The sequence below is a fragment of the Aulostomus chinensis genome, chromosome 12 (assembly GCF_037954235.1).
Source record: "Aulostomus chinensis isolate RoL2024-O1b breed Wild chromosome 12, RoL_Achi_v1.0, whole genome shotgun sequence".
In the NCBI taxonomy this organism is placed as follows: domain Eukaryota; kingdom Metazoa; phylum Chordata; class Actinopteri; order Syngnathiformes; family Aulostomidae; genus Aulostomus; species Aulostomus chinensis.
This window is the reverse complement of record NC_141331.1, coordinates 23,234,221-23,260,571: the sequence shown is the minus strand read 5'-3', so window position 1 is coordinate 23,260,571 and position 26,351 is coordinate 23,234,221. Positions and strand designations below refer to the sequence as shown.

The following is a 26,351-nucleotide window of genomic DNA, read 5'->3' as shown; positions in this document are numbered from 1 at the left end:
ATTTCTCCATTTCATGCCAGCTGATGTTAAAGATGCAGTCACTTGTCACTACAATCAAAGACACTCTCAGTAAATGTAACATTGCTCACACTGCCTGTATTGCTCAGTGTTAAGACAGTGCTGCAGTAATGTCCAGTGTTCACAAAAGGGTCCAAGAGAAATTCAGAGAAGAGTTCCCTCAGGCAATCTGCATTCATTGCCATGCACACAGCCTCAATCTTGTTTTGTCCATGCCCATTTCATTAAGAAGCAAAGGGAACTTGAGCCTTCTCAGCAGCCTATTGAACTCAAGAAACTGTCTGATACACATTGGTCCTGCCTTTGGGCAGTGCCAACACCCTTCCTGCCATCATTGCAACCTTAAATGGCATTAAGGCACGATCAAACCCACGCAGATCAGCTAACAAAAAGGCATTGCTCTCACTGAATTCATTATCCATCTTAACCTGTTTGAGGAATTTTTGGTACAGCAAAGTTCATGTCTTACACTCTACAGTTCCCCCTGCGCACTCGATCATCACAGGCTTAAAAGAAAAGCACACACAGGACTCATGGAGAGCCGTATGGAGCAAGGCAGAGGCCCTGTGTGCAAAGGTCGGTGGCACAAAACCACTGCAGCTCCCACAAGACCAGAGACAACTCCCACAGCCTCGCCATCGGCAGGAATATGTAGTTGAAGCCCCAAATTCAAACAGAACATCCATCCATATCCTCTCCAGATGAACTCCGAACATCCTCATTCTATCCTGTCATTGACCAACTAGTGAATGACATGACAACGGTTTTCAACAGAAGCAGGTGCAGTTCTCATGGGCACATCAACCTTCAACCCCCAAAATGGCACAGTCCTTGAAAAGGAGAGCCTTGAGCCCATGGCGAAGTTGTATAGTATCAAAAAGGATGACATGATGGCCGAGGTGCTCCAAATGCGCCGGCTCTTGGTCCGTAAAGTCACAAAGAACCAAGGCCCTGGATGTCCAGAAGATTATGGACTCATTTGCTCTTAACCACAACAACAGACGCATTGTCCTTCTATGAAACAACTCTGGTGTGTTTTTTCCTGACATTGTGACCATAGACTGTATGGTTGTGACTCATTTATGTGATGTGATATTTAATCCATTACACTGTAATGAATGTACAGAACATAACATGTGCTGTATTTTTGTTTGCAGTAGAAATATAATAATGAAGATCGTGATGAGCCAGTTCCTTTTACACTCTAAGTGTGTGCCTGGTTAACAGGTACAGGGTGTTTGCACCTCTCACTGTGGCTTTGTATATTATGAATTATTAATTCCATTGATGACCTTATGAAGGTGTGACCCAAATCATTAGTGTGTGCACTTTACAGCCTTACAACCTGTTATGAATTTCATTATTAATTTAATTTCTGAAGTTATGATGTTGTGATCCGAAACATTAGACACAAGCTGTTTGCCCCTCTTGCGCTTTGCAGCCTTTGTTATTAATTTCACTATTAACTTAATTTCTTAAATTATGATGTTATGATCTAAAACAATATTGCCAATGCATAGTTGCTTTTTTCATTAATTATGCATATGGGATAAATACACTTGTCGCATTTTGCATGTATTGTCTAATTATTGGCAGGTGCTGTCTGGTGCTGTCCAGTGCTGTCTGGTGCTGAATTTGTCACGTTTACAGAAATTTTTGACATTGCCTTGTAGTCACTTGTATTAGGCTTAACAATTCTGTTGAATACTCTTTGGCCAAATTCAGTTAAAAATACTTTTATAACGAACATGCTTGTGTTGTGTATCACAGCTGCTTTTATTGAAAATACAAGAACCTCCTTATAAAGTAACTGAAGTCATGACGATCAATCATTTTCTGAGCACTCTCACGTGTCAGTCAAGCTCCCCCTTAGCACCATGGGAGAAAAAATCCTGGCACAGTGCCTGGGTGAGGTTTGAATTTGCTGAGCGGTAGGCTGCTCTCTCAAAGTTTATCTCCATACATTAGTGCTATGGGTCATTTTCTGTATTAGTCACTTCATCTAAAAATTGGTTTATTCCATTCAGTTACAAATAGGTGTCAAGCTCGTAATGACGTATTTTCACAGCTGCATCAAATCTCTGTGATTACACAATGCAGAAAAAGCAGACTACATGTGCTTAGGTCAAAGGTAAGGCGCCCCAATGTCATTCATTTCTGCAACAATCAAGCTATCTAAAAGCATCAGTTTACGAAGTCTCAAGCACAACGTCATGTATCATCCACATCTTTACCCAGCCATATACTCAGAAATCCGCAAACTCTGATTGAGCAAAAAAAGGAAAAACAAACAATAACACTTCTGGTGCAACAGTAAACAAGTACAGAGAAGTGCCAGTGAGTTGGTCCTATTGAATGCACCAGCTGATTGTGCCCAGTGGCCTACTACCGTGAAGTGGAAGAGAGAGAGAGAGAGAGAGAGAGAGAGAGAGAGAGAGAGAGAGAGAAAGACAGACAGACAGACAGACAGACAGACAGGCAGGCAGGCAGACGGACAGAGACAGACAGAAAGTTACTTGCTGATGAACAAGAAAGAGTACCTCAGCTTCCATTAATCACAACTGATCACAATTTTTTTGCAGAATATTTAGAAATTTGATAAGAGAAAATATACATTTATGTGTTTCCATGAATACTCTTCTGCAAATATTGGGAGTAAGTTCATGTAGATAAGCAGAAGGTGGCGCAAAATTTCCAGTCAGTTGTCATTTACCACAGTAGAAGAAGACAGCAACATGATGATGTAATGAAAGGCATATTTCAGAATGGAAAGGAAAGAAGATGTGGGAAAATGCAATGACAAAGAGCATGTGGAGGGCACAATAGACATGATAATTAATCCAAAAATCAACTACGACTCCTGCTATGTGAGCTTGGACAAGTTCTACAAACAGCAGACATACAGTATGAGTGTTTTCATCTGCTATAGCCATTGCTTTTCTGATGCTTATACTTTCTGGAGTGAGGGATACAGTAAGACACATGATTTCTAAATCTCATCCTTTATTTGCTAAATCTGTTTCATTTAGTCACATTTAACCATTGCCAATATACCAACTTTACACCCTCTGCAGGGGCTAAAACATTTTTTTGCAACATTATGGGGTTTTTTTTTTATTTAAAACTTTTTAGTTTTTATTAAATTTCTGTTTAAACAGAGGACATTAGTCGATGAAGAGATCCTTCTCCTCTGAATGTGGTCATAGTGATTTCAGTGTGTCCTCAATGCAAAGTGTAGTAGTTACAGCAGCCCACGAGTCAGATTGATAAGGACAGCTCTTAATGCCTTGTCCAAACAGGGTCTCATAAATTCAGGAGCTCTCAAACACAATCTACACACTTTATTAAGGACACATTCAAGCATCACTGACTCTGACCGGGATGTAATTTTTCCTGGAAATACTTCCACCACATTGAGTGGATGAAATCCTGAGGGACCCTCTGATTGTCCCGATACAATGTGTTTAAGACCAAGCAACTTCAAGGATTCCGCTTCATCCTGAATGATTATTTGGGCTCCTTCCTCCCAAGCTGCAGCGCTATTGTCATGAAAACCAAAGTGAAACATCTATGGATTTTAGTCATTTACTTAGCCAATAATGTGAATGGAAGAAATGAGCAAAAAGAGAACAAGATGCACCTCTTTCTTCCTTTGCAGTCATTATGAACTGGAGATATCTTTGATATTGTATGTGTGATGAATAGTGCGGTGACAGAGTCGTCTCATTTCTGTCCTTCTGACCTCTGAGATCTGGTTACAACACATACAGTAATCCGTCTCTCTTACAGTAAGTTGCTGTTCTAAGACAGCGCTATAAATACTGATGCACATCTGCTACTGCATTCACACCGTAACCAGCATGAAAATTTTCCAGTGGCCAAGTAACAAGGCGGACAATTTTATGTCAGGCTGGTCGTGATTGGTCAAAATATTTTTGAAAGGAAGCATTACCCAGTCATTTCCTTTGGTGAAAGCTTCCTGACTACATTACAGTAAATTATATTTTTATGAAATAGCATTATGTTGGATAAATATATATATATATATATATATATATATATATATATATATATATATATATATATATATACATACATACACACACACACACAGATATATACACACAAACCACTGCAGTCAATCGAAATGGAAACAGTACATCGTGCTTTAACAAAAGAATATTTTCAGCTAGTAAGTCTTCATCAAAGTCTGAGGTTGTGTCCAGTTTCCTTATTCAGTTATGAGCAGTCGTGTGACTTAACCTACAGTGTTATCCTTATGCTCCAAACTTCCATATTAACTTGCATACCAAAAATATCTTTACGCTTCCGGCGGGTACTGCCAGAGGCATTGTGTTTTTCTGGTTGTCTCATTTAGCAATATCTTTGGAAGATCTCGAGGAAATTTTTCTAAATTTTCCAGAAACATTCACTTGGATTTAGAGATGAATTTAAAATATTTAGAAAGTCAAATGTCACCCTCACCTTAAATTAACTTTATATCTTAGGAGCCTGGAGGAATTTTCTTCATATATAGTACAATTCTCAACTGGAACTAAAAGATAATATGAAAAAAAATTTGGTGGTCAAAGGACAAGGTCGCTGTGATGTGCACAGGTGCACATTGCATACAACTCGAATGGGTTTCCTCTAGTCTCTTTTGTCACAAAAATGTATTGTCTTTGACCCATAACTGGAAAAGTTTGACACAATTTTGATCCAAACTATTTTTTTCCTCCATCTCATCTCATGATACTCTAAAGTCTGAACTAAAATTTGGTGACATGCTACAACCAGAGGAACGGAATATTTTCTGTGACTTCTTTCCTCATCTGTGGTATATTACAGGATCATGCCATCATCTAACTCAGTCGATGACAGAGAAACATCTGCTGCTGTTAATCAAACTGTAAAATTATTAGAATTGATGGGAGTTAAATAGAAACTGACAGCAGCAGTAACATCATTCACAGGCAGGACGTGATGAATGCTCAAAGACTGAAGATGGCAATATTTATCTGAATGAACCCACCTGGAATGGATGCCTTTATTTTCTTGATCCAGGTTTTTTTCAACCCCTCATCCACTTCCAGAGTTTTCTACTGTACTGTGCTGTTCTCTGTCCGCCCATGTTACCCTGCTTTTACGAATCAAAGAGCAGCAGCCAAACACACCCACTACTCACTCTGAGTGTGAGACACAGAGAGAGCGAGAGAGAGAGCGAGTGAGAGAATGTATCAGGTGACTCCAGCCAGAGTGGCATGTGTCATCGCTATCTGAACCCCCCGGACCCTCAGCGCCAGGTGTGTGTTTCTGTGTGTCACTTCTTAATCCTCTGCTGCCATTTCCACCAGAGAGAAGAAACTCTATCCGTGAGGACAAGACAGACACATACCGAGAGCAAAAATCTGATTAAGGATTAAATTAGCTTGCTACACTGCTGCTTACAAGATTGAAATTTTGTACTTCATGTTTCAATGTGTCTTCAACCCGCTTCATTTAACCATTAAATCTTCAGCTCCACCTGTCAAACATGCAGTCTCTTTACAGTTTAGGCTGCCCTGAAGGCATCACAGAATGATTCTCCATGGACAAAAGAGTCCAAAAATCAACACCAAAATGACCACCAGAATGACATACTTATTTATTCCAAGGAAATTGTGGTCTAAAATAATATATGCCAAGAAGTATGGGGACGCGCTTCGCCTCATACTTAAGTTCTAAATGTTGAATTATTGTATTTTTCCTGGTTTTATTGATGGACAGAGAAATATTATGGTACAACAAATTTTAAACACACAACAACACATTTCATACTGTAATATTTTGAAATTGAGATAATACAATGTCTCTTTTTGGCCTGCACGATATTGAGTTCGAGTGGCACGGTCATACATGTGTTAGCATGGTCACAGCAGGAAGGTTCTGGATTTGAGTCCACCAGCCGGCTCGAGCCTCTCTGTGTGGAGTTGACATGTTCTCCAAACGTCTGTGTGGGAATTCTCCAAGTATACCCGCTTCCTCCCACAAGCCGAAATCATAATTGTTTGGTTAATTAGGGCCTGAGCCCGGAGGTACTCGTGTTTGTTGGAGACTGAATTGTCTGAGAATGTCTATACAGGAAGCCCCACGCTGGACTAACCTTTCCAGGACGCACCTTACTTCTCGCCAGAAGAAAGCTGGGATAGGCTCCAGCCCCCCCACCCCACCCCAACACTCCAAAAACACAATAAGCGCTTGACAATGGATATCAATTTTATAGCAGACGTGCACATGGTCCAGTTGCCTTGCACAGTCCCAAAGTTTGTCCCAACTGGCCTAGACTCAAACTGCTCCCATTCACCTGAGCACACCTCCATCATCACTGAGCTCTATGAGTATTTGGTCAGGATTCTTGTTGATCTGATGTTATATTTCATCACAGGAACAGAACAGGACATGCCCTGTATGCTACACATTGTAAAACAAACTACAGTGAGAGAGGTGGCAGCTGTTGGCACCTGACTGTTTGCATGGACAGGTGTGTGTGTGTGTGTGTGTGTGTGTGTGTGTGTGTGTGTGTGTGTGTGTGTGTGTGTGTGTGTGTGTGTGTGTGTGTGTGTGTGTGGCCGCTGTCCATACTTCTGCATGTCAAGTGCACCCTGCTGGAACTCATCTCTTCCAATTGTAGCGAGGCCTTAAGGACACTCTCAACAACTCTAATATAACTAAATTGAGCAAATATTTTGGTGCTATCAGGTTGGTTGCAGTGGCTGCAGGTGGTTTTGCTGATACCAAATTAACAAACTCTTCCTGGCCTCAATGTTGGCCTGCTGCTTTCCATTTGCATTTATACTGGTTCTGGTCGACCCTTTGCTCTGTCATTGCTTGACTCTCTGAGATGATGAATCCTAAAGAGTTGGAGACAATCCTGGTCAAACAGAAGGAGGACAAGGCCAAACTGAAGGCTGCACTTGTCCAGGCAGACAACAACCTGAGCCAACGGTTGCATGATGAGAAGAATAGATCAAGTGGAATCCGATGGTTGAGGTCCTACAAAGCCAAAAAAGCAGTCTTTAAGGATTCCTTTGATTATTTAAATAAGCAGCAAGCTCCAAAAAAATGTCACTTTACAAACTCAAAGGCATCGTCCATTGTAATTTACATCCTCCACACTAATCCAATTCCAGCCATATGCTCAGTAACTCAAAAACACATTGATTTAAGATTAAAAATATATTAATAGAATTAATTAATAGAATAAAAAATACTGGATATTAATATTAAAAGCAGGGTCTCTGCAGTGCACAGAACACACCTCTGTTAGAGAATGCCATGGTTTTCCCTTGGAGGAATAACTGCATAGGCCCTCAGTGAGCTGGGGAAGCCAAGTCAAGTGGACCACTATATGAGAGACAGGTGAACTAGCCATCACTGGATACTAATAGTTGTAGAAAAAAAGAACCAGTAGTGCTTGCAAGGTCCATGAGATCTCAGTTAGCGATGCAAGTATCTGATGATGTGACGATGTGCGTGAATTCTTGTATTCCCTTGTTGCTAATGTTGCTATTTCCACATAAAAATAATGCCTTCCGTATGTAAAAAGCTTATATTCTTAGTGGGTCTGACACTAGGTATATGGCTGATTGCCTGGTTAAAAACTGCCAATTAATGCTAGCAGCAAATCAAAGTGCCTCTGGAGCATACATCTGAATATACAAAAACATGGATGCATGATTCTCAGCTTGTATGCGTGGATTGGTTGACTAAACCAGCTAAACCATGTTGCAATGCTGTATGATACGATAAGCTAAACTAGAACTTTGTTCCTACTTATTGAGTAATGGGGATGCATGTACTCCACTTGTTCCAACACAGACACCTACACCGATGATCATCAGTACAGAAGGAATTCTCTTGTTTGGTTTCACACTCCAGATAGCGCTGTAGCTGAAAGGACTGCAGCTGGAGTTGAAACCTGGAGGAAGACAGGATATTAATACACCAGTGATCCTACTGGGAGGAGAACTTGTCGTACTATTGCATCTTAAACAGTCCTTATCCGCAGAGAGGGATGAGTGTGAAGGCGACACAGACTGTGCTTTTGCTGACTGCAGCACTAGCCATCATGCTGCATTATTATTATGCAGAGAAACACACACATTAGCATAACAAGACTATGTGCATGTGTGTGTGTGTTTGTGTTTGAGTGTGTGTGTGTGTGTGTGTGTGTGTGTGTGTGTGTGTGTGTGTGTGTGTGTGTGTGTGCGTGTGCGTAAGTAGGTCACATTCAGATCCTTTCTCATCCAAAAAAACACACATGCGACAGACCAGTAAAGAATGTAAAAGACAACCGGGGAGCTAATATCTAAGAGAGTTAATAGATCTAACAAGAAGAACAGGATGTATAAAAAAAAAAATTTTTAGAAACAAATTAATGCTTTACTGTGAGTGTAAATATCAGAAGAGAAAACACAATAATAGCTCAGCTTTTTTTTTTTTAGCTGTGTCAGTGGTGGTGGTCAAATTGTAGTGGCGCCTCAGGGGAAATTCATAGATTCCTTGAAATTCAAGCAGATTTTGGATGAGGAAATTTGATGGAAATCTGCCTTTGGAATTATGAGATAGTTCTTCCTAGCTGCGAGTAGTACAAAGTAAAACACTGAACAAGACTTTAACTGAAACCATAATGAGTAACAGTGAGCTACTATAAACTGTGTTTTCATGATTTGTTGCAGGATTGAGTTTTTGGAGAAAAACAGAAAGCCTCCTAAAAAAAAACGGTGTTGCTGTCACTACCTGATACATAGCTCTAGTGAGACACAAAGAAGAAATAGCAAGGGTTTACCTTTTTGAGGGGTGATTGTGCGAGTTTCTGTCTTATTATTGTCTCTGTTTATGTCTTTTATGCAAGATATACATTATCAACACCTCCTCCACGGTTGCCATGTTTGTTTTTTTACTTTGTTATTGTCATAAACGTTTGACTGTGGGCTGCCTCCGGGTGCATGTACTGGTTAACATCCATGCCAATGTAAAGGATCCATGGAATTATGCGAGCAGTGATGGTAACATTGTTTGAAACACACATTTTCGTACGTACGTTGAGCATAAATGGGCCTTTTTTTAAAAATCGGCTCTGGTCAGGGCCAGGTTTAGAGTTAAACAATCATAGTTTTTCACAATCACAAAATTTCTTACATCTCTTGAAACCCTTTTTCCAGAACTGTAGACATGAAACCTTATTTTCAATCTCTTCACAAATCCCCACACTGAAAAACAACTGCCTCACAAAATTGTCATCTGTGCTCAAGATCAAACAATGTGGTCAGATTAAACTTAAAGACAGTTCAACTCAAAATATCAATGAGGATTCAAAATACACATTTAAAAATGGAAAACGCTATATTCAGCATGTGGCTCAAAAACATTTACTGTTACAGTGCCATAAATGCATATTGCATTTAAAAACAAAATATTATAATTCGGTTAATTCAACAATTATAAAGAGTAAAAATTCACTTCAAAACAATACTGTTAATATTGTTTGAATATTGCATGTTCTCTCCGTATTCCAAGGGGTTTCCTATCCAGGTGCCCCTCACAAAAACATACAACAATCCTGGTCACACGAGCATTTCCTCTGGTCAATCAGGGTGCCTGATGGGAGGGGGAAAGAATCAATGGGAATAACGTGATCCTACTGGTGAAAGTCCCCCCTGACTCGTGACAAGATGCGGTCTGCTCACAGGCCATGTGGAGGAGGACACATGAGACCAGTTCTAGGCTCTCCCCAGTTTGGCAGAGATGGGTAGTGCCTGTAAGGCACAGGAAGTGCCCAGGATTTGTAACAAAAGTGGCACTGGGTGTTTAAAAAAATGGGTTTAAAAAAAAAATCTGGGATAATATTGTTAGAATATTGAGTTTAGTGATTAAGACATTGAGACAAAGGTGGAGGGTTTCAACAAATGTTACTTAGACCGTTAAAAATTGTTTTAAAAAAGTGAGTAGTTGCTGCACATTCTGTGATATTTCACATGATGCTTCTACAACTTGTGCACTTTGAACTGGTTTGTATAGATTTCATTACATCATTGGAAAACTGTGCAATCGCTTTTGGGGTGTAGTGTTCAGCTATAAAACCTGCGCTTGAATTGAGTTTAACTTTTGCTTTCTGTGCTTAGCATTATGCATCACAGCACAACACAGCGTATTTTAGGGAGTTTTGCAAAGAGTGTTCATGAGATCTGCAAATTGTGACTCAATGGCTTTTGTTTTTAGTTTTATGGGGAGAATGGATGCATATGAATGAATTGAAGGTCAATCATGAGTCCCCATAAGATTAATAGCATATACCATGTGTGTGTGTGTTAGTGTGTGGGTGAGAGAGATTGCGAGGCAAGACACACACTGCACTGTTTTGTTGATGAGCAGTGTGTGCGTAATCACAGAAGTCATGCTATCTATAATCAGAGGAATGCTAGACAGTCAGGCAGTCAGACATTCAGTGGACAAATCACACTGTGAATTTCCACCCAAACAGCCATACACCTTCTTCAAATAAACTTCTGGAGGTTTTCTGTGTAAGAGGCTCGAGTGTCTATAATGGTGATTTAGTTACTGATATTCCTGGAAAATGTCATGCTGCTGAAGCAGTCAACCCTTACAGTGGAGCTAACTGTCCATCTACAGTTCCCCATTTATAGGCAAATTTTAAATCTGATTAAAACTGATTAAGACATGAAATTTGAAACTGATTAACTCTTAAACCAGCTTTGATTGACATTTCGAAAAATGCCAACTTTTTTATATTGTGTGTTTGGCTTTTGCCTCTAAGCATCTCCCTCAGCGAAATGCCTCAGTATTGTTGAAGGTATGTACTCTCTGATACTAGCGTTTATTTTGATTATCTGTTTCCATTCCAAGTATTAATGCAATAAAATAGACTGATGAAGATACTGAGAAAGGCAGTTAATTAAACTGTGATGTAACAAATTATCTTAAAATAATCATAGTAACTGATGAAAGGTCCATTCTGTCTCGCAAACATTTTTAGGCTGAATATACAGCCAGAAGTGATATTACAACCTCAGTTCAAGGTTCAAGTCCAGGTCATGACCCTGTAGTTTAACTCACCAACTAAAGTCACCACCTACTGCACAAGCAGAAGCACATAATAATGTAACAGGACATGGCAAAAGTCTGCAAACCAAAGCAGGTCACTGAGGAGCTAAAAGAAAAACAAGCAGAAGGATTTCCTACCTCGACTCAGGGAACTACTCCACATTATGGATAGGGAGACAGCTGTTTCACCTCCTCCTCCCTCCCCCTCTATCATCTGCTCCTCTGTTAACAAAACGCAATGGAGAGAAAACCCAAAGCAAACAGCAGAGAATCAGCGTCTGTTTGCTTGGATGCAGAGACGCGTGTGAAGGATAGAAGAGGCGACCGACTCACAGTGAGAGAGAGACAGCGTACAGTGTTTGTGAATCACTGAGGTGATGTTATTCAGGGTGAGTGGTGATGACAGCCTCTCTGTCTCAATGGAAATCCCTCTTTCTCGCTCTCTGTCCATGTGGCTCACTGCCTCTCAGCCACTTCAAGGCATTGTGATTCCAAAAAGAGGAGAGAGAGGTGGATGATGTAAGCTTTTAGTCCTTTAATTCAGAGGGAAGCAAGGACAGGAGCATACAGAGTGACTGAGGACATCACTAAAATTAAAAATAAGATTTTAATGACGAGGTGAAGTGTTGGTGAGGTGCCATGGAAATCGAATAAAAATAAATGGGACAAGTAAGGTCATTACAATGGCTGAGCATAGCTTGTATTGAGCTTGTGCCCACATTTCAACTATAAAATAATCCTTCACAGAAGAAGTTGCAGCTCATTTGGGTGGACCCATCCCCCACCCCAACTGCACATAAACAACTTCTTCTAAGCTTTTAACTTGTATTCACTTTAGGTGCTATTTCGCTATTTCTTTAAAAAAAAACTTCAATAATAACATATTGTTTTAGGTAAGAGGCAGCACGGTGGTGCAGTGGTTAGCACTGTCGCCTCACAGCAAGAAGGTTCCGGGTTTGAGTCCTGGCTCGGGCACGGGATCTTTCTGTGTGAGTCTCCATGTTCTCCCTGTTCCTGTGTGGGTTCTCTCTGGTACTCCAGCTTCCTCCCACAGTCCAAAGACATGCAAATGAGGACTAGGCTGATTGGATTCTCTAAATTGACTGTAGGTATGACAGTGAGTGTGAATGGTTGTTTGTCTCTGTATGTTGGCCCTGTGATGGACCTGGCGACCCGTCCAGGGTGAACCCCGCCTCTCGCTCGAAAGTCGCAGGAATAGGCTCCAGCCCCCCCCCCCCCCAACCCTTAACAGGATAAGCAGGAGAAAATGGATAGATGGATGGATGTTTTAAGTAATTTCTTCAAATTTGGAATAAACATCCAGACATCCAATAGGTCTTGGTGATGAACTGAAAAGATTTTGGTGGTCAAAGATCAAGGTCATGTGACCTCAGATGATTACAATATCTCAAGAATGCCTAGACATCATTTCTTCAAATGTATCACAAAACTCCACTGGTGAACTAAAAGATTTGGTGGTCAAAGATTAAGGTCACTTCTTGGAGGCACACAAATGCAATTTCATTGTTGTTTTCCTACCTGCAGTCTGGCCAGACTACTCTGCTTCTGATTTGCTTATACTTATTGACTTCTAGGGAGCTTGTGATGTCAAACATGTTGTCCTTGGATAATGCTGCTATGTATGCAGCACAGGAGACGATCAGCTACTGCTAATGCAGTTATAGAATTGTAGCTGAAAGAAAACATGAATTGTTGCTGTTTTTAACTTATGTCAACTTGTAGCAGGTAAAGCCAGTGAAGACAAATCTCACACATTTCCTCTGCACCTGTGATGAAACAACTTGAAACAGATTTGTATTCATGTATCAAGTTGTTGTAGGTCTACACCATCAGCATATCATTGTAAGGAAAACATGAGAGAGATAGAATGTGCCATTACTTGCTCATTTTCTGTGTATAAACTGTAGATGTTGATACATTTCATAGTTGTTTATTGTCACATCGATGTCTACAACAGTCACAACAGTCTAGCCATAAAGTATGTGAAATTCTTCTGGGCAAGTCTTTCAGTGCACAGTTGCAATAAAGTCAAAGCACAAGTAAACAAAAAAAAAAAGGAATGTGCATGTCAAATACACAGAAATCCTGTCAGCTTACTCTCAGGATATGCTTGACACATGATGCATATTGATTAATAAGACTTCTGCTATATTCGTCACTGTATTCAGCTCTGCTGTTTGAAGTAAGGTACGTTCGCTAGCCATGACGGAATTAATTGATCCTCTCTGCTGCTCCTCACATAGCAATGCTATCTTGACACATGGAGAGTCAGACAGGTCTTTACCAGCCATTCAGAATCAGAGTAGAGCTTGTTAGACTTGGTGGGTAAAAAGTTAAAAGGTAGGGAAAAACATTGTGAGCTGCAAAGCTGTCTTTCTGGTTTTTCTTTTTCCCCTTGAAATGCATCATTGCTCTTTTCTTTTTTGCTTCTTTCGTCATAGGAATAGCTAATTCTCCAAATTCCATAAAACAGTCAAAGTAATTTTTTTTGCAGCTGACAGTATGAAACACAAAGTAAAGATCAGAACCAGAGCTTCATAATACTCTCTTTATGACTGTCATGAAATTAAGAAGACAGTTTAAACATAGGCCCTTAGAATAGGAGGAGAGAGTGCATCTTAGTCATTTGTATTGAGCAAATGTTAGAATGCAGGACATTAATTGCACTCTCTCTCTCTCTGTCTCTGTCTCTCTCTCTCTGTCTCTCTCTCTCTCTGACAAACACACATACACCCCTACTACAATTCTGTCTCGCTTTGTATTGGGAATTGGCAAGATAACATATTGTCCTTTATTAGCCCAGGAGAGCTAATTAAATTTAGCTAACAAGCAGACTCAGTACTCAGGCTAAGAGAAATGCTTTAATACAGTAAATGTTATTGGTCTTATGGGAATTTATCTACTCATTTGTAGTAATCATGTTGATCATGGGATTTCACTTCTTTTATTAGTGACTAAGCATGTGTTTGTGTGTTAGAGAGTGTATGCTGCCTCCCGATGGTCGCTGCCTGGCACTGAGTTGATACCATAGTTTCTAAAAACAATAATCTGTGAATGTTGTGTCTTTATCGTTTCCTATTTATGTTTTTGTCTCTCTTCTGCCTGCTCATAATCAGTATTATTCATGCATTTTAATGAGCATGTGTGCTCAGATTATGGTCCATCGGAAGACAATGATTTTACATCAAATCAGAGGCAAGTCAATTTAGGTAAAAACTGCATTGTGGATTTCAGTATTTTGCAGCATGTATATTTTATATTCAACTTTTTACTTCAGTAAATGGCTTGGACCACTAATGCATTGTTTGTTTTTAGAGATAAGGATTTTTACACAAATGTGATCAGTTTATAAAATATATTTTTCATTCCACCTTAATTGCTGGAATTTGATGCAATAGAAATAATACTCCATATTCTGATATTTTCAAAAAGATACTTAATCATCTTTAACCTTGACATGACCAAATGATCATGGCAAATTACAGGTCTTACAAACAACTGTTTTTATAGTGTTATCAATACTTACACTGTGGAACACAATTCAACAAATTGGGCACCAAATTTTTTATGTAATGTTGCTCTTTTAATTTTTTTTTTCTGGAAAATAACCAAAAAAACATTGCATGGCCTGATTTCACCACCCTGATTTATCCAGATTGAAACATCTGAATTAAGCATCACAAGAATTCATGCACATATCAAACTGATTCCTTCAATTACATGATTGATTTAGAAGCTCACAAAGTATTAAACCCCCTGCAGCAGAACTGTTTGTATTGGTTGTGATGTCATCTGACCTGGCTGCTGATAGGCCACTCAGAGAGTTTCGCTAGGTCACTGTCTTGCACACACACACACACACACACACACACACACACACACACACACACACACACACACACAAACGCAAACGGCTGGCCTGGAGGAGCTGAGTCCAGGCCAAAGAGCTTTTCATGGCTGAGCGAGCATCTCATAATGGTCAAAGAAAGAGAGAGGTTGAGAGAGAGAGAGAGAGAGAGAGAGAGAGAGAGAGAGAGAGAGAGAGAGAGAGCGAGAGAGAGAGGCATGACCACTCAAGCTGAGTGGCTCTGTGACTGTGACTGTGTGTGTGTGTGTGTGCGTGTGTGTGTGTGTGTGCGTGCACGAACGCATGCGTATGGCTGTGCTTGGATGTGTGTGTGCGTGGGTGCATGTGTGCATATGTGAGACTGTGTGTGTAGCTGCTGTAATTACATACGATGTGCCCATATCAGTGTACAGTCTACAATAACACTGATTGTCACACTTGTCTTTCTGTTTCCCATCTACCCTGACAAAGTTGCACAGTAATTTGGTGAGTATAATTTTTGTAAGTTTGGAAACATTGTTTTTTCAAGGGTCTTTGTAGTCCATAACAGGAAAAGCACTCATCCTACATGCCACTTAATGTTTCTTTAACTGAGTGATATGCAGTATTTATATAATATTATATAGTATTTGAATTGACAACGAGGAAATTCAGTAAATTCTGTCATTGTGTATCGCAACACATTCTCAGAAACCCCTTGTTGTTGTGAAAAAAGAATATCAGTTGGTTGCTTATACCTTCTGTAAATGTATACATTTTTTAACAATAACAGGCACTGGTAATTTAAATAGGTGACAAAGACTGATATTAATCAAATAATGCTTGGCTATAGCGCCACTCAGACGTCAGCTCCATGAAATGGCAGGTTTCCAATGGAAGATCTGCATTGTGTTTTGGGTTAGCAAATAGAGAGAAACAAAGATGACAAATTGAAAAGTGATATATTTAAACATAATATAAAGATGGAAATCATGTCGGTGTGGTTCAGAGCAGCTCTGTGTCCTGGTTTAATGACCTGCTGTTGTCTGCTCCACTTTAACTCCCGCACTTCTCATCGCACATTCACACTATGTTGACTGGCTTAACATGAGAAAACTTGGTCTGAATGACTGAAGACGCTCTAAGAGTGTCCCAGTCACATCTAATCACAACCAAGGGGGTCAAGCAAAGGGCTTCAACAGTATCTTCACCAGCAAAAGGTGCTGGAAGTCCTGTGAATCCATGAAAATACTTCAACTTGAAACCACTCAGAGAGCACATACAGTACTTCCATCAAGGCCACCTCTCAGCCCCTTCCACATGTGGTAGCTGGGAGCAGCGGGTCCACCCTTTTGCACAGCACAATATGTGGTTGTTCCGTCGAGCAAGAGGGTGTTGAAATGTGATAATAATTTGATTTTACTTGAAGGAAGAGTGTTGTGCATTCCTTTGAGATGCTACCACACCTTCCTGCAAGCTCTAGGATGCTTTCTAAAGATTATTTTTCCATAGGGGGTAGTATGACCAATTCAGCTTGTAGATGTATTCAGGCTGGAATTCTCAACAAGTTTGGAAAATATCAGTTATGTTACAAATGTTTTGTGTTTGATAGCAAAATATCAAAAAGGTCCCTTTACCAAGTTCCTAAGGCATTTCTTACTGCGTTTATGATAGCTGGAGGAGGAGTAGGAAGAGGCATAGATCAAAGTGTAAAAGAAGATGTGCATAATACCACCTGGTGGCACTATGACAGATCTGCCAAAATTTGTTGAATTATTTCTAGGTCCATTTTACACTCCTCTACCAAGTTTCCTGAGAATCTGATTCAGATCTTTTTGCACAATCTTACAGACAAACAGAGAGACAAACAAACAGACAAAATGCCACCCAAAAACAAGACCTCTGGCAGCGTTAAATCATCTGTTGTTAACCTAAATTTGTATATCAACTTTCAAAATTTGACTTACAAGGTGTATCACAGAATACCACATCAATAAATGCAGAAGTAAAAGAGAAATACAAAAGAAAAATCGCCGTACCACAATATAACAAATACAATATAAAAATAAGACAGTCACACAGTACACACTAGATATGTATCCATACACTACCAGTCAAAAGTTTGGACACACCTTCTCATATAATTTTTTTCTTTATTTTCATGACTATTTATACTGAAGATTCTCACTGAAGGCATCAAAACTATGAAATGAACACATATAGAATTATGTTGTAAACAAAACAGTGTGAAACAACTCAAAACAGGTTTTTATTTTAGATTCTTCAAAATAGCCACCCTTTGCTTTGATTACTGCTTTGCACACTTGGCATCCTCTCCATGAGCTTTATGAGGTCATCACTTGAAATGGCTTTCCAGCATTCTTGAAAGGGTTCCCAGAGAGCACTTGAGCACTTGTTGGCTCTTTTGCCTTCACCCTGTGGTCTATCTCATCCAAAACCATCTGGATTCAGGTCATCTGGCACAGCACTCCATCACTCTCCTTCTTGGTCAAATTGCTCTTACACAGCCTGGAGGTGTGTTTGGGGTCATTGTCCTATTGAACGCAAACCGGATGGGATGGCATGTCGCTGCAGGATGCTGTGGTAGCCATGCTGCTTCAATGTGCCTTCCATCCATCCATCCATTCATTGTCTTCCGCTTATTCCTGTTAAGGATCGCGGGGGGGCTGGAGCCTACCCCAGTGGCTATGGGTGAGAGGCGGGTTCACCCTGGACAGGTCGCCAGTCCATCGCAGGGCCAACACATAGAGACAGACAACCATTCACACTCACACTCATACCTACGGTCAATTTAGAGTATCAATCAGCCTCGTCCCCAGTTGCATGTCTTAGGATGGTGGGAAGAAGCCAGAGTACCCGGAGAGAACCCACACAGAACATGCAAACTCCACACAGAGTGTGCCCAAGTCGGGACTCGAACCCGGAACCTTCTTGCTGTGAGGCTAACCACTGCACCACCATGCTGCCTCAGTGTGCCTTCAATTTTGAATAAATCCCCAAAAGTGTCACCAGCAAAGCAATCACATCTCTTCCTCCATGCTTCATGGTGGGAACCATGCATGTGTAGTCCATCCATTCAGCTTCTGTGCATCGCACAAAGACACGGCAGGTTGAACCAAAGATCTCATATTTGGACTCATCAGACCAAAGCACAGTTTTCCACTGGTCTAATGTCCATTCCTTGTGTTTCTTGGTCCAAACAAGTCTCTTCTTGTTGCTTTTGCTTAGTAGTGGTTTCTTAGCAGCTATTCAAGCATAAACAGTTGATGTAGAGTCGTGTCTGCTATTAGATCTCTGTGTGGCATTTATCTGGGCTCTAATCTGAGGTGCTGTTAACTTGTGATTTCTGAGGCTGGAGACTCAGATGAACTCATCTTCAGCAGCAGAGGAGACTCTTGGTCTTCCTTTCCTGGGGTGGTCCTCATGTGAGCCAGTTTCATTGTAGAGCTTCATGGTTTTTGCGCAGCACTTGGGAACACATTCAAAGTTTTTTGCAATTTTCAGGACTGACTGACCTTCAGTTCATAAAGTAATGATGGACTGTCGTTTCTCTTTACTTAGCTGATTGGTTCTTGCCATAATGAATTCTAACAGTTGTCAAATAGGGCTGTCAGCTGTGTACCAACCTGACCTCTGCACAACACAACTGATGGTCCCAACCCCATTAAGAAGGCAAGAAATTCCACAAATGAACCCTGACAAGGCAGACAAACCATTTCAGGTGACTACATCATGAAGCTCACTGAGAGAAGGCCAAGGGATTGCAGCACTCTCAACAAACCAAAGGGGGGCTACTTTGAGGAATCTAAAATATAAAACATATTTACAGTTATTGAACAATTTTTTCTTTGTAACAAAACATATATTTGCATATATGATACATATATTTGAGTCATAAAAATAAAGAAAAAATTGAATGAGAAGATATATCCAAACATACAAGAACATTAATACAACATGAAAATCTATATTTGAAACCATTATATATGTATAGATTATAAGGACTGTTAAGAACATGCTTGAATTATTTCAAAAGATGCATTTAATAAATTTGGTAAATCAATTAAATCGGGAAATCCCCTATCTCAGCATGCTAAAATAACACATCTTCCTCATATCGTGTTAATGTGGTGTTTCTTAGTGCGCCATCTCTATCCTCTTCCTGGTCTGAATCTGAATCCACAGAGCATTTTCACATTCAACTCCATTCACACAGAGAGATCACTTAAAATTAGTCTTCCTTAAAGATTTCACATGACTAAAAGATCATTTATTGTATGTTTAAATTCAACTTTCGCCATGTCTTGACACAGCATTGCACTGCACTGCATTGATGTGACCAACTTCAATACAAGCGGGAAGAAGGAATAAAAGAGAGGAGAACAAGTTTGAAAATTCAGAAATAGAGCATTTATCATCTCATCTAAATGAGGAGCTGAAAACTCATCAACATGACTGGCAGGTGTCAGGGCAGAGCAGAAAATACCCATATAGAGAGGCAGCCAATGAAAAAATATCAAAAATAGACAACTAACCAGGCCAGTGTAGCTGCCCCAGTTGTTTTTATTGATTAATGATTGCAGATTACTGTCACTGTGCTCACATAAATTGAGTTGCTTGTCTTTATTCTTATTCTACAAGTGTGTATACTCTTTTTTTTATAATAGCTGATACTGGGTTTTTAAAATAATGTTTTACACATGGTAACAGCAATGATCCTACCTGCAGTAGTGCTGGGTGGAGCAGCGAGCCCTAAAGGTGCAGTCAGCCCTGCAGGTTGGGAGCAGAGTCCTATAAACTGGGAACAAGACCTGGACTGACCACCTGCTCAAATCAAACACAGCAAAATACAAAACATTAGTCCATCACAGGAAAAGTAAATGAGGATTTGTTGCTTTTCTTGGTCCCCCTCGAGTATGTCTTAAGATAAGCAGGTCTGTTGATGCAAGGCAGGACGATGTATCATTGTCAAAATGAGGCTGACTGCATTCCCTTTTTTTTGGTGTTACATTATTATGAAAGGAATATACTGGCCAGAAAAGTAATATATTTAATGATGTCATCTTAAGTTCTTGATATTTTGATGGGAACTTTGGTATGTTTTAATAATAGAAGAATTAATCAATTAATCAAAAAAAGTACAGATAGTTGACTGTTAAAATTATATAAAGCCCTAATACACTGAGAAACTTGCAGCTATTTCAAGTACTGCCATTTCTCATGTTATGGCCCTGCTTTGACACCTGACAAAGGTCGAGGCCAGGGGTTGGCAACCTTAAACGCTCAAGGAGCCATTTGGACCTGATGACCATAGGAAAGAAAACATCAGGAGCCAGAAAACTCTTTTGACATCTCAAATGAAGATAACCCCACATGTATCATTTTTGTTATCATTATGAAATCAATGAACTGCTACAGAGAAAACAAAATTCTATTTCTACATGCAACAAAAATGTTTCTTTAGAAACTTTTTTTTCTTGGATTTATCCATGGTTGAGCGACCGGGGATCGAAAAGTTCAATAAACTGCATGCCGCGGTTGTTGCACATCCGCAAATGTAACGAGTGTTTTGAGCTTAAAGAAAGCGCTTTATTTTGATGCCCCAAGATCACCATAATCTTAAAATTTAGAATTACCCTAAAAAAAGATGATGAATTAAAATCAAATCAATTTAAATCAAATACTCATTTACTTTCCAAAACAGGTGGCACAGTGGTGCAGTGGTTAGCGCTGTTGCCTCACAGCAAGAAGGTGCTTGGTTCTCCCTGTGCCTGCGTGGGTTCTCTCTGGTACTCCAGCTTCTTCCCACCGTCCAAAGATATGCGATTGGGGACGAGACTAACTGGACACTCTAAATTGACCGTAGGTGTGACTGTGAGTGTGAATGGTTGTTTGTCTCTATGTGTTGGCCCTGCGATGGACTGGCGACCTGTCCAGGGTGTACCACGCCTCTCACCCGAAGGCTGCTGGGATAGCCTCCAGCCCCCCTCGCGACCCTTAACAGGATAAGCGTAAGAAAATGGATGGATGGTTTAATTATAAGACATTTTGGTTGGGTCACTAGGATAATAACAGGGGTTCAGTTTGGACTGTTCAGATTTCTATTACTTTACCACTTCTTATACTTTATTTTTTTATTGTATATAGAACTTTGAATGTTAATCACACACAAAAATGACCTTTTCAGGGGCATCAGCCAAATACTTTTCTTATAATTTCAACTTCCTTGTAAAAGAGATTTCGTTTCCAGCATAAGACTAATAATAACGCACCTGCTGCCTGCTGTCCTGTTTTACCAGCCTTGAGCTGTCTCACTCTTCGCAGGTGAGACCGCCCATTGTAGTGCAGCTGAGCCTGAGCAGAAGAGGTCAGCTGTAAGTTGCACACCTCACAAAGTGAGTAGGCAGTGCCTTGACCTGCGAGAAAACAACATGAATGTATCAGACAGTACAGTAGGAGAAACTACAAGAATGCATCAGACAGGAGAAGACAACTGCAAGGATGCATGAAACTGTAAAAGAAAACTACAAGGATGCATGAGAATATGGGCGAAAACTACAAGGATGCACTGGAGTGCAGGAGACATTGGTTGCAGCAAAAGGTAATGTGGGGGAAGCTTCTTGCTCTGGATATTGCTGTCCTAATTTCAAATTGTACTTTTAGTATCAAGTGTAAAAAAAAAAAAAAACAGGGGACTTTCAAGGATACTTCAATGATCCACTAGGCTTGCGTTATGTTGTCTCTAGTTTGGATTATCTCGCTAATTATTCTAGCTCCCTTACTGAACAGATGTAAGTGGACAGCTCTGATCATAACAGATCCATTAGAGAGTCATCTTGCTATTTCAAAAAAGGAATAAAGTTTGTGGTTTTATTTGATGGCTTTCTTCTTGAGTTTTTGATTTTCAATTCTAAGTTAATTTCAAGTATACATGGACCACCGTGGATTGTCAGTTTCTCAAGTCTGTGAAGGTTCTTAGTCATCTGGGTCATGGTACTTCTAAAATACAGTGTTATCTTCTTCAGGAGGGCTTTTGGATGAAAGGCAAAACATCTTCAACACAGCTGTTATGAGTTTCTCTTGTCAGGGATCTTTATCATCTGCACTTTATTATCACCATGTTCTCCCTGTGCCTGCATGGGTTCTCTCCAGGTACTCTGGCTTCCTCCCACAGTCCAAAGACATGCAATTGGGGACTAGGCTAATTGGATACTTTACTGTGAGTGTGAATGGTTGTTTGTCTCTGTATGTTGGCCCTGTGATGGACTGGTGACCTGTCCAGGGTGAACCCCGCCTCTCACCTGTAGCCTCTGGGATAGGCTCCACCCCCCCACCCCCGCGAACCTTAACAGGAATAAGCGGAAGATAATGGATGGATGGATGGACTTTATTATCACCCCTTGTAATAAAATTTCAAGATTGCATGTTTTTATATGCCCAGTCTTACATCTTCAACTTTAAGCACCAGATATTTTCTGACGCAGTTGAAAATTTTTTGTACTGACGCTTCAGTGGAGGGTGTCTTTCACCCATATCAACAGTGGATTGCTTTGTGAGTCACCTAACGTTGCCTGTATAGATTTGTCCTTGCCCAAAATATTTCCTCCTACTTTGTAGTGAACACAGTACAGAGCACTGGTGCTGGTACATGTTAGTCACCTGTAGATGGAGTCTGCTGGACTGAGAGCCTGAGAGCTGCAGGTGCATCCATTAGCTCCTGGCACATCCCTCTAATGGCAAAGGTCTGCCCACTGTCAAGAAATTGAGAGGGGCTGAGAGGTGTCTTCATTCCCTGAGGAACAGAAGGATAAATGATGATCATTTATTTAGGACATTCTGAAATTCACTGATGAATTCATGTCAAACTCATTACCATTTAATTAAACAAACAATTCCCTGAAGTCAAAACCCTTACTAAAACAGACGAAGGAAATCCAGGAGGAAAAAAATATACCCAATAAACTTGTCTTTTGAGAGCTGACCAGTATTTCTATTTTGTATGAGACATGCAAACACACACAGAGACACACTGAAGGAAACAGGGGTGGATGGACAGACTGCAGAGTGACAGATGGACAGACAAGACTGAGGCCCTCATGATATTGGATACAAAGTGCAGAGCATCCAGAGAAGAGTGATGAAGTCATGATTAAGAGATTAAGAAAAGAGAGGAAGGGTGACAAACAGTATACAGTTGTGTGTGTGTGTGTGTGTGTGTGTGTGTGTGTGCGTGTTTGTGTGTGAGCACGTATGTATGTGTGTGTGTGTGTGTGTGTGTGTGTTTGTGTGTGTGTGAATGAGGGGGTGTCAGAGCCTTCCTGTCCATCTGTTTGCCTATCAGCAATGCCAAGTCACATGACCTGGCAGGTCACGCTCTTTAGTTAGCTTACACCTCAGTTAATTGCAACACCGTGTACAGTATTTAAGACATCTGAATTCATCACACACCCAGTGGGAAAGGGACAGAAGACACTGTGAACAGTCATCATTTTATCATACAGTGACTGGTGTAGCAGCAGCTGGTGTCAAGAGGCCTGCAATGGAGAAAGAATCAACATGTCTGCACAGGGCTGTGTATCACAACCAACCACCATGATATCCAATCAATATGAGTTCAAATTGATAAATTATATTCGTAGTAAAAATATAAAACATAAAATTTAAAGAATGTCTGTTTCACAAAAAGAAATATTCATATGCAACACAATGTCACTCAAACCCTAGTTGGTGGCTGAAATATACCAAGCGCATCCACGCAATGGCATTAGAGTAATGGTCATTGCTTTGGGTGGGAACAGTTAATCAATGATTGACAACTGACCATTACGAATTTTGACGATAGTATGAAGTTTCATCAATCAACGGAGGCTGTGTTGCATAGTTTATTTCACTATGTGGGAGCAGTGAGACATCTCACATCAGGCAGCTATATTTAACTAGGTGTAGGAGACAGAGGAGACAGAGGAAGAAATTGAAATACTCTGCTCCCTACTAGCTGCACTTATTCAGATAACATGAAGTGTTTGGTTAGGGACCACTTCAAATAGAAAAATGTTGATTCTATATACTTGTATTTTTATATGTTTCTGCACTTTAAGAATTTAGTTTAGTTTATTGGACTGCATGCACCAACAGCACTACAAAAAATTCCTTGTATGTATAAAATCATACTTGGCAATAAAGTCTTTTCTGATTCTGGTTCTGATTCTGATTCTGATGTGTGAACACTTCAAAGCTGTATATGTACAACATGACAAGGACCCCAATGACCTACCACTTAAGCAACAAGCACACCTGCCTAGTTCATGCTGATGCATGCTCCTCATCTCAAGCTAGCATTACATCAGTGTTAGCAATCCTAACTTGCAGAGAAAATTACACAAGGGATCTGCAAATTTATTGAGGCCGATATACTTTCCAAAGTATCAACGAGGGTAAGGGGTTTTGGGATCTGATGAATTTAAATGAAACAGCATATAGCATTCAAACGTGACACACAATCACCAGACTCGTCAAAACTAACTATGAAGGGATGAAATTTTTTTTTTTAAAAACTCCCTAAATTTTGTAAAAAATGAAACTGGAAAAATGCTGATGATCATGATGACTTCAAGGAGGGAGTGATGAAATCCTGGACAAGCAAACAATCTTGCCATGGTAACAAATAGAGACACTCTCTGTCTCTTGCCATTCAATGAGTTGTAAGGAGGAGTAATGATGTGATGTGATGAAATGAGGTAAATGAAGAGAAGAGGGACCTCTCAGTGTAAAATCCAAATCCCACTGACTGCTTGATTTTTCTCCCAGCAAGAACACAGTTTAAAACACGTCATACGTACAGCCAGATTTCAACAGGGATTTCAGGATTACTGTTTTTATGTACCTTCAATCCACTGATCTACCAATTGAGCAATTGAAGTACAAAAGCCATACTCACTCACTGACATTTCACAAAGGTTGTTCAACTGACATTTGCTGTTCATATCTTTAAAAATAATGAAAATTGAATTGATTACCTGTTTAAAGCTATGTCTTTCAAACTGAAGCCAAAACAGTGACCTCAGGATCATTGTCTGTATGTACACAGTCCTCTGCTCTACCAGCTAAGTTATTAAAGAATCAGAGGATTTGCCATTCATTCAGGTTTTGCATGGATGCATGAATCGTTTGTCGTTGTCAAACGAAAGAATGCTGTTGAAATCCTTGAAAAACACTGATAATGGAATAGAGCAGCAATTTTTTCTGTCTTCAACTGTAGCTTGAAGGAAAACAATTCAAAACCCTTCAAGCCCCTGTTGAAACAGCAACCTGAGGATAGCTGTTTTTTCTGTTAAGTCATCCATTCTACCAACTGAGTTACTGAGGGGCAGGAGATTATACCACTCATTCACATTTTACATAGTCATGAAAGTTTTTCAACTGAATCTGCATTTGAAATCTTTGCCAAAAAAGCAAAATACTGAATTGCATAGGGAGTGGTCCTGTCTGGAATAGCATAATTTCAAAACCCTTCCTTCAAGCTGGAGTTGAACCTAAGGATAATTGTATTGATGTATCCATAGTCCTCTGCTCTACCAACTGAGCTATTGAAGCACAAAATCTTTGAGTTACTTGTTCAGATTATTTAATACTTTGACTGTATTCAATATATTCATTGAACATAAGTACAATATTTTAGCAAGGATATCCGAAGCAGAAGTTTGATGTCAAGGCTCTGCATCAGTTTATTAATTATATTATATATAACAGTTTATTAATTATATTATATATACATAATTATTATATATTTACAATAAATAAGATACCTGCCAAATAAATATTACACCGAATGAAATAGCAAGACCTCAAACAGCCTCAGAGAAACAGAGTACCCACAGGTAGATGCTGGGAAGGTGGTTCATTTGCAAAAATTCACAAGGCAGCAGTAACAGCACATTGAACAGCAGCAGCAGGCAGCAGAGCAGGAGGAATGCAGAGCAAGAAATGATCGTGTAAGCACTGAGCTTTAAAAAGCCCGCCCCAATCAGATGGAGAGCACATGTGACTGATTACCTAATCAGAATTTTGTATTACTTTGACTTTCTGTGTGAACTTGGTCCACAGGTTTCAGATCATTTCAGTCAGACAACTTTTGGATATATAATACTAATATAGCATAGATATAATATTTTAGATTACAGTAGATATCTGAAGCGTGAATTTGTCTTTAAGGCTCTATCTAAATTTGTTAATTTCTTGTAAACATCAATATATTCATAATAAATAAATGATCTGCCAAATAGATCGAAGCGAAGTAAAATCTGGTCAACTGGACGTAAGTTTATCTTGAAGACGTTTCACCTCTCATCCGAGAGGCTTCTTC

The 26,351-nt window shown here is 39.9% G+C and overlaps 1 protein-coding gene across 1 annotated transcript in view; it reads right to left on the bottom strand.

The window, feature by feature from the left end:
* Positions 1–26,351, bottom strand: part of znf385b (zinc finger protein 385B) — an 84,232-nt gene that overhangs the window by 20,641 nt on the left and 37,240 nt on the right. Inside the window, exons 2-4 of the mRNA XM_086220826.1 lie at positions 22,649–22,740; positions 21,262–21,405; positions 19,712–19,813 (exon numbers count right to left, since the gene is read on the bottom strand). Coding sequence (XP_086076952.1) covers positions 19,712–19,813; positions 21,262–21,405; positions 22,649–22,715 — 313 coding nt within the window. The 5' untranslated portion in view covers positions 22,716–22,740. The remainder of the gene's footprint in view (positions 1–19,711; positions 19,814–21,261; positions 21,406–22,648; positions 22,741–26,351) is intronic.